We start from the raw sequence: 18,205 nt of genomic DNA on the forward strand, positions 1-18,205 counted from the left end.
TGTACTTTGTATTCACCTTGAAGATTAGTTTTTAATAACCTTCAGTGACATATATGAAGCCTTCATGTTGAAGGTCTGCAAACAGATACCTTGCCAGAAAGTTTTTGGAGAAGGTGAATCTGAACTGTGTGCATGGTTGATGATAGGACACACATTGCTCATCAAAATCTTTAAAATATCATCTAAGTTCATGCATTTGACTGGCTGAACTAGTTTCAGAAGCAATAGCTGAATTTCCCAAAATTTAGAGGTACTTTATTTGGAAAATTTAGAGCCACTATGAGAAAAGGCTGCTGTTTTGATCCATGCCCTCTGGAAGATTCAGTGAGTCTTTGTGCGAACTTTCTGAGCCTGCAATGCCTTTGGACCTTTTGTAAGAGTGATCCATTTTGTTCATCTCTTGAGAAGCACAGAAGCAAAACTGGCCACTGGGCTTCTCAATCTGGTGACCAGAGTGTTTCCAATATGTTTAGTACAGATTTTGTCTTTGTATATGTGTTTTTGAGAGGATGCTTTCCACAGGGAGCTTCAAGCCTGCAGCCACTCAGAACTCTATTAAACTGCTCCTGATTCTTGAACTCCTACTACCAGAAAAAAAATCTTTCAGCCTGTTTGCTTGAAGAGGAGAGCTGAATGCTAAGTTTATGTGCAAGTCAGAAATGGGGGCTATCTCACTTGAACCTCTGCCGCTGTTGTTCTCTACAGATATGTGAAATGACAGGAGAGGCACCTCCATGGAGCTGAAGAGCAAAAAGAGCTGATGGCTTTAGCGATATTTTGTCACTTGAATGGTGACCTTTGTTAATAATGCCTGTGATGGGAAAATGAAATACTTTCTGTTTCAGTAATGCCAGACTGATGCTTGGCAAAAATTGCTTTTAAGGCAGACAGCAAAGAAGAAAAAAAGAGCAGCACTGTTATGTTCTGTGGAGTATAAAGTTTAACATTTTCCCTGATATGCAGTCAGACTAAATCTTGAGTTTACTAACAGATTCAAAAGGAGTTGAAACCACATTTCCGTTTTGCTAATAAAATAAACAGCGCTCTGCCAACATAATCAGGGCTGGATTTTTAAGGCACTCAAATTGTACTTAGAAAACTGAATGGAATGGGCAACTTTTCAAAGGCACTCAGCATCCTGCAGCCCCTCTTGAGGAAAATCTCAGTAATTTACAGATGCTAAGCAATTCCGAGGGTCTGGCCCTAAAATAGTCACATGATATTCTTGGGAAAAAAAGAGGAAAATGTGAACTAAGTCTTGTGTTTTCAGTTTGAAGACATAAATTCAATCTATATGTTTAATAGTTCTTGAAACTCTTTCAAAACTTTAAAAATAATAGCACCCACACTTAATATCAAAAAATACCAACAAGAATGGGCCAAATTGAGTAGTTTAACCTGTATTTTATTAATTTATATTGCTGGTACCTTGGTTGGACAGGAAACTTTTTTTTGGAAAATGGCTACTATTAAGAAAACTGTTGCTATGTCTTTGGTTTTTCTGTTTGCTTGCTTTTAAGAAATAGCAGTCTAAAAGTATTTGTTCACACTACCAAATAGCTCTCTGAATCAGGCACCCTGTTCTGCTATTGCTGATCTCTACTTCCGAACATCAAGTTCTTCCTCAAAGCTCATATTCTTCACCCTCTTTCTGACAGTGATTTCCATCCTGATTGCATATTCTTGCAATTTAAACTGTGAAGAGTAGCTGTACTACAATCTATAGAAGTACTGAGTTAAAAAATTGAGTATCGATGAGAAGAGAAAGGTTATTCAAAATGCAGCCTTTATATGATTTCTTTACAAGTTTTATTTTAATCAATTTTCGTTTTGCTGAATGCAGACAAACCATAGAAATGCACACTGGGAAGGAATCTTGTGCCCCACAAATGTTTTTCTTCAGTCTTAACTGTTCACTTCTTACTAAAGTGGTAACTTCGGTTAATCACAATTCTCAATTAGAAACACTGGTTATATGTTTAAAGAGGATGTAAATATGAATTTGCGTATTTTTATAGGAGCTAACAAAGGACCATACCTTGAAATTATGACAGATACCATTTTTCCTCTACAAGTTAAAGCATCAAATTAATGACTGTTTGTCTGCACTTCTCATGTCCCATTAACAGTTTGAAAACTTTCTTCAGATTAATAAGGTTTGGAATTAATCAGATGCTGCCTGTAAAGTCTGCAACTGGTTAAAATTAGGAACTGAACTTTTTATTCTGCTTAGAAAAATAATTTATATGTGCAGATGGAGTAACTGTAAATCTGTGACAAAGCTTTATTAATCTCTGACTCTCACTGTTGTAGCGAGATTCTGGCCTTGGAGAAGGCAATTGCAAAGGCATCAAAATCAGCAAGGCAATTATTTTCCATGTTTTGGAGGACTTGTCAGCAACCTTCATTCTAGAGTGGGTTCACAGAAAAGGGTAGTTCCTGCATATAGGAGATGGTGAAGTGTTTAAAAGAAACACTACAGCTGGGAGAAGTCTCTGACTCCAGCTCTTGATCCATAATGATGGGGAAATTTTGATACTGTAGTGTAGATTCAGGTTTCTTATGTTTGGTTCCTCCACTTCAAAGGTGATGACAACCACTTTGATTCAAAGCCCCTGTCCAAGCCAAATACTCAGTTTTCTGCTTCAATTTCCAAACAGAATTAAGCTTAAAAAAAAAATAACAGATAAAGAATGAGATCTTTGAGGATCAATTTAATACTGTCACTACAAACAAAATCTAGTTCTTAAAAAGAAAGGCAGGTACAGCCAACCACTCAACTTCCATGATGATTGGAGTCACTTTTTAAATTTGAAATAAATAGTTTCTAGGTGGAATGTACATTATTGTTCATTAAGAATACCATTATTCTGCTTTTTTGTAACTGTCTTGCAGTGCAGGTAGGAGAATGTGCTTATAGGTCTGATTCAAAGCCAAGCAGTTTCAGAACTTGTAAAAAAATTCTGTGGTGGTTTGTTTTGGTTTTGGGTTTGCTTTGTTTTTTTCCCACAGTGGATATTACAAACACTTTTCAGAAGGATAATAGGAATATGAATCAAAGCATAAATTCAGAAGCAAGAAAACCAACTGTAAGACTAAAATAATCCTTAAAATGAAAGATACATTAATTACTTATAGTATTTTTATTTTAAACCTACAGTCTACAGGCTGACCTCAAAAAGATGCATGGGTTTAGATGCCTATAAAATTTGTATTATTATTATTATTATTATTATTATTATTATTATTATTATTATTATTATTATTATTATTATTATTATTATTATTATTATTTACACTTTTTATAATATTAGCTTTTCTCAATGATTAAGAAAATTAATCATTTTTAAAAAGCCATTTCTACCAGAGAGAATGTATTTTTGTTTTGTGTTCTCAGTACAAGCCTGTGGTCAAACTCACTGAAGTATTAATGCTCTCTTCATTTACTTTTATTGAATACTTAACTGTTTACTTTTCTTTAGCATGGGGCTGATTTCCATACTTTAACAGACTCCATCTCTTAAAATCTTAGCACAGAAGATAAAAAGTGTTCCCTGAAGCTTGACTCATTTCAGATGTAGTTATCATGGCAAGCCAAGTCAATATAAAACTAATTATTCAGTGGAGTAACTCAACACTTTTAGTTTTAAAAGTATCATCTTTTGAAATCAATCTGAAAAACTGGAAAACCGATCAAGTGCTTCAACTATTTATTTTTAAAAGTGATGCATTTTCATGAGGCAAGCAAATGAAACCATGTCAGCCGTATCACCCATCCTTAGGAGGAGACTCAAAAGCAATTTCCACCTCCCTCCCCCAAATGCTGTAGAAGTTTGCTTTCTAATCCTTGGTGAATGTCTCTGTCAAGTTTCACCCAATGGTTTGTGGGGTTTTTTTGTTTGGTATTTTTTTTTGGAGGGGGGAGAGTCTGGGGTTTTTTTGGGGGAGGGGCATTGTTGTTTGTTTGTTTGCTTTTTCTGAGAAGGAATGTCAGTGAAAGGAATCCCAGAAAGCGGAGATTGTCCAGAAGAACAAAAATAAGTACTGCCCAGTGTGATTTGGTTTTTTCCCTCTCTCAAGAGTAGAAATGGGTAGAGATTAAAATTAGATTACAAAAATATTGCCTTTGGTGAAGAGAGATTTTTTTTGAGATTTAGTTTTGGGTACATAAGTATGAGATTTATAAATCAACAACTGATTTCCCTACTGAGAAGCTCAAAGGCTACGTGTGGAAGCACAGAAAGAACTTTCTGTGGCACCAATAGGAAAAAATGGTGCCAGCAGCCTGATAAAATGGTGGTGGTTGATGAGCAAGGAGCTAGAAGAAAGAAAAGTACAGTAATTTCATGATTATAAGCTGCACCTGATTGTAAGCCGCACGTCCGGGTGTCAGCGACTTTTCGTTCTTCGTCCATATATAAGCCGCATCGGATTATAAGCCGCAGTTTCGTTTGCAGTGAGGATCCGCATGCAACTTTCACAAAGTCGCCAAATAGTAACAGAATCACAGGATCGCGGGGTTTACTGGCTCGGCTCGGCATGGGGGCAGCCCGGCACCACTGGGACCAGGCAGGCTCTTGCTCAGTTCGGGGCTACTGCGGGCTCGCACTTCCAGGTTGGTAAATTTCTGAGCATCGTTCATATATTGGCCACTCCAGAGTATAAACCACACTTCTGGCTTCGGTCCAAAATTTTAGTCAAAATGGTGCGACTTACAATCGTGAAATTACTGTAAAAAATAAACAAACAAACCTACCTGAGGATCTCCATGAGCAAGTCCTGTGGTGTTCAAAGTAGTAGAAGATACTAAATCCTACAACTCCACGATTTTACCTTTCTAAACTTCAGATCCGTTAAGGTGGTTTTCAGTTTGCAACTTAACTTTCTTTGCTGTTTCATAGACTTCACCTTCAGTGTTTTGCTTTACATACCAGTCCTTTGGGAGACATCTGTACCGTTGGAGACTGCTCTGAATGCTCACACTAGTCCAATGACATCTCTTCAGTTAAGCATCATGTTAAGAAATGGCCTCTGACTTCTTATGTTTGATTGGTTGTTTGCCTTTTCTCAGAGAGGGGGAGGGCACAGGGTTGAATTGGAGTGGCTTCCTGCCTCATATGTGTGTACTGGAAGCCTGGTTTTTTATCATATCTTAGTGATCCGCAAATTGCTATGCCCCTGGGGAAGCAAATTAGGTTAAGACATGTTCAGCTGTAAAACAGCAGTGGTGACTCCAAGAGGCTGGTCTATGAAAAGACAGGGACAGCAAATCTAGAGGTATTGGGTGAAAGCATTTTATCAGTCTTCTGGTTGGCAGAATGCAGTTCAGATTGCAAAGCTCCATATATTGGACATATTATAGGCAGACACTGTTTGGGAAAGGTTAACTGAAAGTTGGCATCCCAGCTCAACTCTTGGGAAAGTTTCTAAATCACTTTCTAAATTATTCCAATATCAGTCATTCCCAGAGCTATGGGCTATGCAATGCCATGTGTTGGCTTTTGTGAAAAAAAATCAAATGGAAAGTGTGGTTTGCTCTGTGGTGGTCCAGCAGAACGATTCACAGTCAGCACTCAGCTCCTGGTGGAGCAAAAAGTTAACAGGAAGGCAAGCTCTAGTTTGAGACACTTCCCTTCAACATCTTGAGAAAGGAGCCATGGCCTCTGTCTGTGCCTTGTCACAGACCAGTCCCAGCTGTGCACAGGTGAAACAGGAGCCAGGGAGATCTCTGTGTTTCCAATAGGAGATGCTTAAGGTGGCCTGATCCGGTAAGGATCTTTTCTGGCATGCAACACTGATGCTTGCTTGGGTTTGTGCAAGCTTGTCTGACTAGATGCATATGTGTGGGGCTAAATTTTGAAAAAGGAGAATGGTTTTCCTGTATTTCCTTTGTGAAGGTTATGATCTGTATATTGCAGTTTTTGCCCACATTTGTGGGCCTATATCTATAAGAAAGAAGTAATGTAGATAATTTTTATGTAATTTTCCATTAAATTACTTGGGTTTTTTTTGTCAAAAAGCCTTCTTTCTTTCTTACTACTGCACATGGAAAAAACTTACATGTTGGCACTACAACTGCTTCACTTGCTTTAGATTGTCTTGCATTTAGGCCATTTGAAGGTTTGAGCGTGAACAATAGAAATAGTTATGATAAATTGTCAAGCTCTTCCAAAGATTCAGAAGTTCTGGAGTTACTGCCAATGACAGATGATTTGTCCTTGCTCAACACTTGTCATCTTGGCAGCGTTTTTGTGCTCTCTGCTAAATCTCCCTCAGTGTGCTGTTGAATTCTTTAGAAAAAGAAAATTAGTTTCTGTTTCATCCATGTTCGTGCTCATCAGTTCAATGGCATCCGTGTTGCACTAAGTGGAACACCTTTCTCATGAAGCATAAGTTTGATTTATTTTAATAGGGCGTTAGGAGAGCTGCTGGAGTTTGACATGAACATATTTCTAAAGTTACAAAGATGTTAAGAATGATCTTTTGTATCTACTGCTGTGGATTTCTGTGACTGTACATGAATAGCACTGCATACTTGTCAGGCTGTATCCTTTGCTGCAGGATTTATGCAACTAATGACAATGTTTTCATATACTCAAGTGTGAGCTCTCTGTGTCTGAGCGAGTAGAGAGTGATTTTCAGCTTTTCCACAATTTCATAAGGTCTATTTTAGAACTGACCTGATAACTTGCTGCTTTGAATCTTAGTAATGGAGAATTATGTGATATGGAATTATAAATAATTGAATACCAACAGTCTATAGATTAAAAAATGCTGAATTCAGAAAAAGTAGTTTTCTGAAGGGGCTGGTTAATAAGCTGTCCTCTATTTGTTCTCTGACACTGATTTAGTTGTCTGAGACAGGAAGGGGTCAGTGACTATGGGCATTAAACTTAAGCACGGCTCCCCAGTTCACCCTGGAGTTCTGCTTAAAAATGTTCCTGCACAGTGGAGGTGCTCAATAGCATAGAGAAATGGCATCTAAAAAACACAAAATGCCTTTTTGGGTGGGGGGATTCTTCCAAATGTTCTCCCTTTTAGTAAATAAATACAGTCTGAACTGCAGAACAGTCAATACAGAATTAATAAATTCTGCTTCCTTTAGCTACTGATAGCCCCATCCATCACAGAAAGCAACTTAAATAAGGAAGCAACTTTTATTTAGGAGCTCAAAAGCAGCTGTCTGGGGTTAGATCAAAGACTGTTCCAGTGTCTTACCTCCAAAGGTGGCTTGAATGCCTAAAGAAGCAGTAAGAACAGGGTAAGAATATATGATACTTTCTCCTAATGCTCTCCCAGCTAGCAGCTCTGCTCAGCTTCAGAGAGCTTTTTGCACTGACCTATAGCTTTGTATGTTTATGAACTCACAGCTTGTACCATTTTCCCTAGAGGACTTGTGAAATGAGAATTTGTCAAATAGGTACATGGTTTTCTTTGTTTTGGAAAGTGTCAGCTTTCCTCCATTTAGTATCTGTGTAGAATTTTGGTGTTTAGACCTCATTATGAATGCACACTCCAGTTTTTCTCAGTTTTAGCTTAAGAGGTGAGCTACATAAACAAAAGGTTCGCCTGCCTTAGGTCTTGTATGGAAATTTCCAATTTTTCCCTTATCTTTTGGGAGGGAACAGAGCCTGCAGAACCAGTGATGAATCTGAAACTTGCATTGTATTCAAATGCTTGAGGTCTTGAAGCCCCAACCTCCTACACACCCCAAGTTGCTTTATTGCTTCTAAAACACAAGATTTCAGATTTCCTTTTATTACTGCCCTTATGTGCTTACAAGGATTATTCTCTACATTCATTTTTCCTGGCACAGAGCACAAGTTCATGCCAGCTCACTTGATATGCATACAGATAGGAACTTCAACCAGAAAAAGATCATCACTCAGATAAAAAAAATCCCTCCTTTTACAATTCTGAGCATATTAGGCATAGAAATCTGCTGCACAACTGCCTTTAATACTTCTGCTGTTTGTGCTTTTCAGGTTATGATCAATTTGAAGCAGACCCAGGTGTGCTCTTTTTGTTTTTCTTTTCACTTCACTCTTATTTGTTGTCATCCCTTCTGAGTGAAAATGCAATGACTTTTTCAAGTAAAGAGAATGGCAGGTGCAGTAGATAGACAAGGGCATTCTGGAACATTGTGTCATGACTGTAAAGGCCTGCTGTGTGCAAGTAATGACTGCTGTACTGATGAGTAATTGGATCTAGGTTGTGTTACTGCTGACTTTAGACAATTTAGGGCTTTTTTAAAACTGATTTATTATAGTCTACTTGTAAACTAATGCTTAATAGCTGCTGATGGGGATCTTCTGATGGTAATCTTATGCATACAATTACTCTTAGCAATTGAAGAAAATTTTAGGATTAAGCAACTTTTTCCCTCAAGCATCAAAACTGAAGGTGTACATAGTATTGCATTTATTTATTTTTTTGTAAAACAGTGGATGTGCCAGTGCATTTTTATGCTGAAAAACATAAGGAGCACAATAACTGGAAAATATGGGAAGGTTATTAATGATGATGATAATATTATAGTGTCCTGCAATTCCTGCAGACACAGAATGTGCACTGCCAACTTTAAGGTCAATTAAATGGAGAATAAAGGCCATGCTGGCAGAGGAGATGTTAAGAAGGAAGAGACTGAGATGCAGCATTCTGATGCTGCTGAAATGAACAACTCTTTTGTGAGAGATAAGGCTGAGTGACCAAAAGATGAAAATATGACCTTGAAATCCCAGCCTAATGCTGAGTCCCAGTTCAGATGTAAATCTATCTTTAAAATCTACCAACTTTTTCAGGGCATTATCAATCATCTTTTAAAGCATCTGTCAATACCAGAACAAGATTTGGGTAGATGGACCAAGGAAAATGCCAAAAAGCAACTTCTAGACTGAAAGGTGAAGTGAATATTTTAATCTGGGGCTATTTGCAGCCCATCTAAACTTAGAATATGTTAGTTTGAGTGTTTCTGAGTGTGCTACAAGTTCATCTCAATTTGACATATGCTTTTTGACAATTGTCTTAGTATTAAGTAAATTCATGAATGCATAAACTTTAATGGATAAAACATGATCTTTCTGCTGAGGAGTTTCAGCTGTAACTAAAAAAGTGTTCATTTCATATTGTTATTTGCAAATTGTGAAAAAATCTCTCACAGGTACCCTGAGCTGTTTAAAATAATGCGAGTGACTTGTCCAATCAGCCTCTTCAAGTGACTTAAGTGGTTTGTGAGCTTGACATAATAAAACCAGGGACACTTAGGACCATATTCAATTGAAAGGACTTTCTCTGATTGAAATCTGAGAATCTGTGCAAAGTAGGCACTCCAAACCAAATATTTATTAAGAAACTAAATTAACTGAAACAAAAAATGGGTAATACACTATATAAAAATCTGATCAGCTGAAGAAATTATCGAGACCACTTGTAACACGTTAATAAAAAGTGAACAGAAAATGTGAATTTCTGTTTTGTGGATTCCTTAAATCTGATTTTTTGGTTGACTGCCATTTGGAAGCAGAGAAAGAGCTTAGGAGCCCTTTGTGAAACACAGTTACTGTAATTTTCCTACCACCACTGGGAGACTTGACTCGAGGGTGTCACTGGCAGATTGCCTTGGAGCCACAGGAACTTTATGAGACCTCGTCTTGAGCAGAGCAGTTACAGCAGGGGAGACATTCCCAGAAGGACATCCCAGAGCAAAAGTTAGGAAGAACAAAGTTGCTAGGAACCTGACAAGAAATCAGAAAACATGCTGACTGTGCTGCCTTTTTTTCTTTTCTTTTTTTGTATTTAATTAGGATTGCTTTCAGCAGAACTGTATGTAGATTGACTAGCAGAATTGCTCCTGCTTTCATAAGGTTTTGATTTGTTCTGTTCAAGGGAAAATTTAAATGACAGCTTATGTTGTAAATGGGATAAACTTTTTATGCTTTGGAAGTTTACATAAGGAGCAAAAGCTCCATTGAGAACTTTGTTGCTGCTCTGTCCTCTTTTGACCTTTTTTTGGTTCCTGGGTGTGTTTGTATTCCAACTGGTTTGTTGTGAACAATCTGATCAGAACAGCCACGTTCCAGCTCAAACATCCTGGCTCAGTCTGTTGTGCTGCCTCCTATCACAGCTACTCACTGTCTATCCTATTCTTTATACATGCTGTGGGAACACCTACAGTGGAGAATGCAAGAAAATGTCAAAGCAACACAAAATATCACTTTGTTTTTAAGTACTGAACTCCACATAAATTAAGGACCCTGATTCCTGCTAATGCTATTGAAGTTTTCCAGAACCATGTTAGCAACTATGGCCTTCAGTTCCTGTCATTTCTGATTGGTGCTGTGAGAGTTTCAAATAAGGAATCAGTCTTGCTTTCCCCTCACCTGAGTCTCTCCAGACCAGAATTTCCAATCTTGCCTTATCATTCTGCTAAACAAGCAGTGACCCCAATTCTAAAAACCTTTGAATAAATAATGAGGGTTATCAGTGTGAGTTTTTTTGGTGCTCTTAAGATTTGTGACCAGTTAAATTGTTCTCCTTTGGACATGGCACAGTATAAATTGCCACCATCATTGGCAAATGCTGTTTCTGTTGGTTGTCATTAAAAGCCAATGGTCCAAGTAATAAGAGCCCAGCACTAGGCTTCTAATTGAATATTTAAACACTGTCATTTCTAGGATTTATTTCTGTTTTCCTTTGGGTTTTTTTCTTTCTGTTTTTTTAGGGGGGTATTCAATACAGTTTTAAGCATCCAGTAGTTTTGAGTTGTGAATCAAGAGGAGCATTGTAATTGTACAAATGAAATGAAATTAATTTGTGTTTAAAACTATTTACATGTTAATCCTAATTCAATTTCATGTAGAAAAAAATTAAAGGTGTCTAGCCTTTTCCAGAGTTTGATTCTAGCCTCTCTTTTGCCAGTGATTTCTGTCCCACCTGATGAGAGCAGAACCAAGTGTATTTTTATCCTCTCCATTTGCGCTGTAAAGTCGACTCAAAAGTGACTTGCCACAGAAGTGTAGTGGTCTGAAGGAGGCAAAGGACTGAGTGAAAGATGAGTTAGGAAGCACATGTTGAGTCCAGCATGAGGGCACATCATGCAAAAATCTTCAGCAGAGGAAAGGAAAAGATGTATGAGAGGAGGATGAGAGGCCTTCTGTGCATGGAACCTGAGACAGGCCATAATTTGTCATCCCTCTGTCAGCCCTCTTTCTCAGGAGAACCCTTTCCTTCCTGCTCTTTGCACGTCTATGAACTCTAGCATTTGTGATGTTTTTTTTATTGTTTTGTTTTTTTTTTTTTTTTTGGGGTTTGTTTTGTTTTTCTTTAATTCAGAAACTTTCAGGGTAGGTATACACTGGAAAGAAGCAGGAAATACAGAAATCTGACAAAAGTTACTTGATATTCATTTTCTGTCTTTCTCTCTGTTGCTTCCTCTCAACACACAGTGCTAAGGCAAAAATGTGTTCATTTTTATCCTCAGTCAGCTGAAACGTATTCTTTCCTGTGATGCCAGCAATGAAATGCATTTTCCAAGTTTAATTGACAAGTCAAACAATAACACAAATGCTTCTGCAGCATGGTGCTAAAGGTTCTCTATCCTCAGTTCAATAGCAAAAGTTCTAGAGAGCATGTGCTTTGGTTTTTGTCATTTGCAGAGAGCATCTATTGAATTTTTTTCTGGCTTTCACAAGCAAGCTGACTGATAGCTGGTTTGTTCTCTATTTCAGGTCGTGGAGACTAATTTGGTTGCTTTTGACTGTCACTGGATCATTATAAATGAGGTAACTGTCAAGTGAAAATTGTTGTGAACCATGGATCCTGTTTTGAGGCTTACTGACAATATTCATGCTGATTCTCACTTTGCCAACAGGAAGCAGTAGCTATGACAAAGTTCAAGCTCATTGAGGGAGTAGATGTTGCTTAATAAAAGTAGAATGACAGGTTCTTGGCCTTTGCTGTTTTTTCTTGCCTGTTTATAATGGAAGTCCCTCTATGAATAAATGAAAAATAAAGTGAAAAACCCCTTTTATTTCTAAATATCTCGAGACTTCACTGTTGAGCTGACTGTTTTCAAAGAATTTTTTAAGGCCTTTTTTTATTATGTAATCTTTTGTAGATAAGTCCTTGTATTTTGTTTATATTTTAATGATTTTTAGTAGTAATAATAATAATAATATCATATTTCCTATTCCTTTATGAATTCTCCAAATGTTCCATCATAGTTGATATCCAAACCTGTTGATATTTGTGGGAGGCACTTTGGTAGACTTCTGTATTAGGTCATATATAAATGTTCATAAAGGGAAAAAAGAAAGTTAAATTGAGATTCTGCTTTTACACTGTGAAATTAGTTCTCCCATGAAAGCTTGTCAGCTAAAATATGACAGGCCAATATGTGAAGTAGTTTTGTATATGAAGTATTGAACACTGCAGTTTAAGTTTGACAGCATTAAGATTTTTAAAAAATAGTTTAAGTCCAAAATAGCTGGATTCCCTTGCATGTTAATCATGCAACTCCCTTATATTCTCAGGATAAAAGACTGCATGTAAATTCCATGTTGTACTATCTGGATTTACTGTACAGTTCTGTTTTCATACTTAATTATTAGATTTCCATTAGTAGGCTGTGCTAAACTAGTGTATTTTTAGCCGGTTTTCTTTGGAGAAAAATATGTCTCTGGAATTGCTGTGTAAACAAACCAGGTCCAGCATAACCATTAGTTTTGACCCTGCCTTGCTCCTCACCAGTACTGTGTGTATTTTCCAGCACTGAATGGGGCTTTGCTGGGAGAGAACCCAGCTTTAATCTATAGGTGGTTATGTGAACAACATACATAGTTTCTTTTTCATGTCTGATTAGACTAGAATTCACTTCAGGGTTAACACCGAGTATTTCAAGAAGAATTAACTGAATCTAAAGCCATCCTCTGTAATCAGTAGATCATACAGCAGTTTCTTAGCTCAGATTTTGGCTTGCTGTTCAAGTTTAAGACACTGCCATTGATTTTTTGTTTCAAATGTTGCATACTTTCCAAGGGATCTAAAGAAGGTGCTTGCTTTTGGCTGTTTCAGCTCCTTCACCCTCAAAAAAACAAAACAAGACTGAGCATCCATTCCTAGCATCCATACTTTCTCTTTGCATTTTATTCAGAAATTAACGTCTCCATGGAAAAAAAAAAATCTGCTTTTTAAGCATTGCTATTTGCACATTGCAGCAGATGAAATGGCACAGCAATCAAAGTGGTTACCACTCAGCTGCCTTTTCCGCTCCAAAACTCTTTCTCTGGGCTGCAGTCCCAGAAGCAGGAAAAGCTGAATGATCTGCACTGAGAAATGTGCATCTTAGTTTGATACTCTTCTATATGAAAAGGCCAAAAGCTGTGATTAAGTTCATTCCAACAAATGCTCTAAACCATCATCGCTAAAATGTCTGCATCTCATTCAGTAATTCCTCTTTTCTCCTTGAGAGAAAATATGTTTAATGCTAGCTCAGCTTCATCTGCTTCTGGACCTAAATCCATGTTGCCACTTAGGTAGCTTTCTAGCTCTGTTTACTTAAAAATGCAAATAATTGCAATATTATGTGGATTCAGAAATCATATTAGCAATACATAAGGCAGGTAGGTAGTACTACAGCAAGAGTTCTGTTTTGCCCAATTTTTCCTTGTCACTATGTTCAAATTACAGCAGAAATCTACATGCTTCCTGAGTGTTTGATGTTGGGTAATTGCTTATTGCAAGGTTTTGCCAGTTCAGTAATGAGATTGCAATGCCTCTATCTGGCAGTGCAGGATTTGGAAATGCAGATATTTGTGGCCCCTCTCTGTGTGACACATAAAAGTTATCTTTATGTCCCACTCTGTTTGAGGTGGTCATCCATTGCCTGTTGGTGGCCACAGTACCTCCATATTACTTGGAAATTATGTCAGAGCTCTACCCATTTTGTTGCTTCTGTGAATCTTTCCTCGTAGCTCAGACATCTGTGCTTGAGTGCCTATGTTGGCTAAATGATACTGTGAAAGAATTAAGTGTAACACTGCTTCTCTGGCCTCCTAATTTGAAATTCTTAAATTGTCGATGACAGTGAAAATGCATCATTCTGCAAATTCTGCATCTGATTCAAATAATTCTTGCCATGAGATACCAAAATAAGTTGGAATTGTCTTTCCTTTTCCAACACTGTACCAAGGGAATACAATCGTCTTACTGACTATAGTAATACAGAAGCAAATACCACTTTCAAGTTTGTGATGAGAAATCTGCTTAGGCTCTGTGAGGTAACATCTGCTATTTAATTGCTCACTCTAAATGCTGTAATGCCTGCAAAGAGTTCCTTAATTTTTATTGTCCCATTACTTGCTTCTTTGTGCAAAAGAGAAAATTTTCTTGAAGGCTGTGTATCATAATGAAAGTGTGGGAGGAGGGGTTTTGTTCTCATAAAATGAAAGAATTCATAATTTGCTAAAACATAATGCATCGTATTAGACCACAGCAAATAATGCAAATCTCTTCTGATTAGTGTAATCAGCTGAGGAAATGCTCTCCTAATAAATGTTCCTGTTTCTTCAGGGCCTTAAAGCAGATGTTACGACTCTTTATTTAAAATTTGCAGGAGTCATAGAGTTTAATGTAGTCATGATCAAATATGCCTTAACAAAATGTGAGAATGGATTTCTGACACTGTTTCTCCCTCTGTCTTTGCTTGCTTCATTTCCTCTGCACAATAGTAAATACAACTTCAAAGTTCCAGGATAGAAAATGGTATTTCTTCCATGGCTCTTAATTCACAACTGTATAGTAGACTTAGGTTTTATTTAGTGGAACTGAAGAAGGGGCATTTGTATCATCATTTTCCCTGGCTCTTTTTAAATGCAAGAAATGAAGAAATGTCTTTTTTTGGTTTGGTTTGGTTTTTTTGGGTTTTTTGCATTTTCCTTTGTTAAAACATTCAGGGTTATCTTACTGTTATCTTGCTATACCCAAGGCTGTCTTTATTGCTATTGTTTACTCAAGGACAGCCCCAAACAGTTTCTACTGCCCAGAGTTGGAATACAGGAGATTAAAATATTAATGCTGCTTTGCAAAGGATTGTTTGGATTTAATCTGCGATAATGTGGTCAATTAAGACCAGATCTATTAGAATTATAATGGAATGAGTGCACACATAGCTGATTTGTGTAAGAAGAGACTGGAAAGGTTGGCTTAGTTGGCCTATGAAAGCAAAGACTTAAAGGGGATGTGCTCTCTGTTTATAAACACTTAACAGGGTGTGAATAAATACATCATTGTCAAGAAACAGAGAACAAGGCTGACATAAGAACAAATGAGTTCAATTTGTGCATGAGTAAACTGAGGTCAAAAGTTGTTAAAAGGTTTCTAATTACCAGAGGCACCAGAGTCTGGAAAAACTCCTTCTTGATGAAAGAATGACACAAAACTCCAGGCTCTTTTAAAGACCAATTTATGGAAAAAGGTCCAAGGGGTTTGCCCAGCATAGCACAAGAGAGGATTGGGGACTTACAAGGTTGTTTTCAAAGATTGTATTTTTTCTGATGAAGACATTTTTCCTAGGAGAGGACTTGTCCTTGGCCCATGTATTCATCGTGTTTCAAGCCCAATGCACTCCACCGTGAATAAGTGTAGAATATAATCATGTTTCAAGTTTGAGCAGTTAGATCAGGATCTATAATCACAGCTCAGTTCCAGAAGCTCACTTAATTCAATACTTTTATATGGATAATGATTGATAATAACATTAGAACTTCACTTGTACCATTACATTTTCCACTCGGTTGGGGGGTCTGTATGAAATGACCCTCTTTGGAACAGGTGGGCAACCAGGTTGCCAGTTCCTGGCATTAGTGAGAACTAATACACAGATGGAGTGAACCCTGCTTTCTCCAAGATCTTGGATTTTTTTTTCTTTGTAAAAGCTAAAAATTCATTTCTCCTCGTTCTGTCTGGTTTGATTCATCCTTTTCTGCAAAGCCTGAAAATCCCAAGGGAGATGCAAAGGAACAAGTAATGATGCAGTTCAAAATCTCCTTTTTCTTGTCTTGGAGCTTCATCTAGCCATGCCTTTCCCTCAACTTCTCTTTGGAGAGTGCTGAGAAATTCAGGAAGGGCACAGGACAAATGTGCTCTGGATGGGCAGTGGCAGTCCAGAAGAAACACTCCTCTCTGAGTGTCAGGATTTTTCACTGATGAAGTCCTGGCATGCTCTGGAAAATGGTGCATGTCCACTATGTTATACATACTGGAACCATCTTCTTGGCCCAAAGTTAAGGTGTTCCCATAAGAAAAGGTATTGTTGCCTCTCGTGCTTAATACAGGAGCATGCAAATTATTTCTTCCCCTCCATGACTCTCATGGCTGGTACAATTGTGGCAAACTAAGTATCTGCCTGGGCTGCTTATCTTAAAATAATGGGACAAATGTTAGACGTCCAGTACATAGTCTTGATGCCCACAGGAGTTCTTGCCTTATATGTCAAAATGATTCTCTTCAGTTCTTGTTTCCTACTTCATCCATACAGTCCTTAATTTAAATATTTTAATTAATTTTTTTCTTATTTATTTGGCTGCTTGGATGAAATGTGCATCTAATTTTATCCTTGTTTCATTTGTGACAGGATAGTGTCCCCTTAATTCCAAGTTCAGACAGCAAAAGAAAGGCTTGGAACTAGATATTGAATTTCTGATATAAAAAAGATTTTAAAAAAAAAAAAGAAAAAAAAAGAAAAAAAAAAGCCACACCAAAAACAAAACCAAAGAAAACTGAAAAACCTCACATAACCCAACCTAAAATTATTCAGGTGCCAACTCAGTTCAACTTGGCCAACTTTCTAATTTTTTTGACATTCGACGCTTGTATAACAGATCATCTGCCACCCTCATATCATTGCACTGTATCCTCCTTTGAAGTGCAAATGAAAATTGTTTCCTCTCATACAATAGTTGCTTTATATAGTTTTCTTAAGTCAGATCCAAAATTCAAGAATGAGAGATGATATTGGAGAGTCATTATATAAAAGGCTTGTCACTCAGTCAATGCCAAGTATTAAAAAAATTACAAAGAAATACATAACAAATGACTAATGTTGAATTTGGGGTTGCATGGCATTGCTTTGTTGTCAATCTAAAATCGGGATTTATGGAATAATCAGCATTTAAAATAATAGCATTCATTAATCTATAGATGTATATACCTCCTTGGCCACCACACAAAAATGACTTTGGTGTTTGAATTCTGTTATTATTTCCCAGGTGATGTATAAAGACATGAGATAGTAACCTAGAGGTTAAAATGAGAGCATTGTATTTAAAATGAAACAAATAGTGCTGAATACAGAAAACATAAATACACTTTTGTGGCAGGAAAGATAAATGCTTGAGAACTTGAAAGTCAAAATCTCTTTGACAATATAATGTGGACATGCAGGTATCTGTTTTTACATTATTAGAGTGAGTCTAATAATTTTGGTGTTACAGTTTGGACATGCTGTGTAATGAAACTAGGCAAACTTTCTTAAATCCTATGAGGAAGTATATAATTTAAAATCAAGATAAGAAGTCTTTTGTGCTCTCCTTTATGATTATATTGAAAGTATTATAAAATATATATATATACTGCTAAACAGCATTATATATTACATATTATATATTATATATTATATATTATACATTATATATTATATAATATATAATATATATTAATTATTACATATTAATTATTACATATTAATTATATATTTATTGTTATTATATGATTATTATATATTATATATATATATTTGGTTTGGGGTTTTTTTTTACTACACAGCTAGTGAAATGATACAGGCTAAATAAAAAGACAGCACCTTAAGCTGAAATAAGCCATTATCTGTGGTACATTAAGAATTAATCGACCAGAAATGCACAATATTACACTGAACACAGCTGATGCTATATGTTATTTCTTTTTGCTGAAAAGAAATATCTATTTTTCATAAAGAACATTAATAACAGATGAATTCAGAAACTATGATAATCGTTGAAGGCAAATAAAATACTTTTACTGTAGTCACGATATTAGAAGTTATAATTTACATCTTGCATATATTTCTTTTAAAATTTAAGGAAAATAAACAAATACCAGTATGTCCAAAGTAGCTCCTTGAAAATAAAGGAAGGATATTATACTGGATCAGCAAAAAAAAAAGGGCAAA

At 36.7% G+C, this 18,205-nt stretch overlaps 1 protein-coding gene across 4 annotated transcripts in view; it reads left to right on the plus strand.

Annotated features, from left to right (window-relative positions):
• The window catches only part of GRID2 (glutamate ionotropic receptor delta type subunit 2), a 698,066-nt gene that overhangs the window by 465,761 nt on the left and 214,100 nt on the right, over positions 1-18,205 (plus strand). For all 4 annotated transcript variants that reach the window (XR_004417944.2, XR_004417943.2, XM_033060210.1 and 1 more), the window contains exon 5: positions 11,727-11,780. Coding sequence is in view for 2 of the 4 variants with exons in the window: in XM_033060210.1 (XP_032916101.1) it covers positions 11,727-11,780 (54 nt within the window). In the remaining 2 variants the exon portion in view is untranslated. The remainder of the gene's footprint in view (positions 1-11,726; positions 11,781-18,205) is intronic.

The sequence above is a fragment of the Catharus ustulatus genome, chromosome 5 (genome assembly GCF_009819885.2).
Source record: "Catharus ustulatus isolate bCatUst1 chromosome 5, bCatUst1.pri.v2, whole genome shotgun sequence".
Taxonomy (NCBI): Eukaryota; Metazoa; Chordata; class Aves; order Passeriformes; family Turdidae; genus Catharus; species Catharus ustulatus.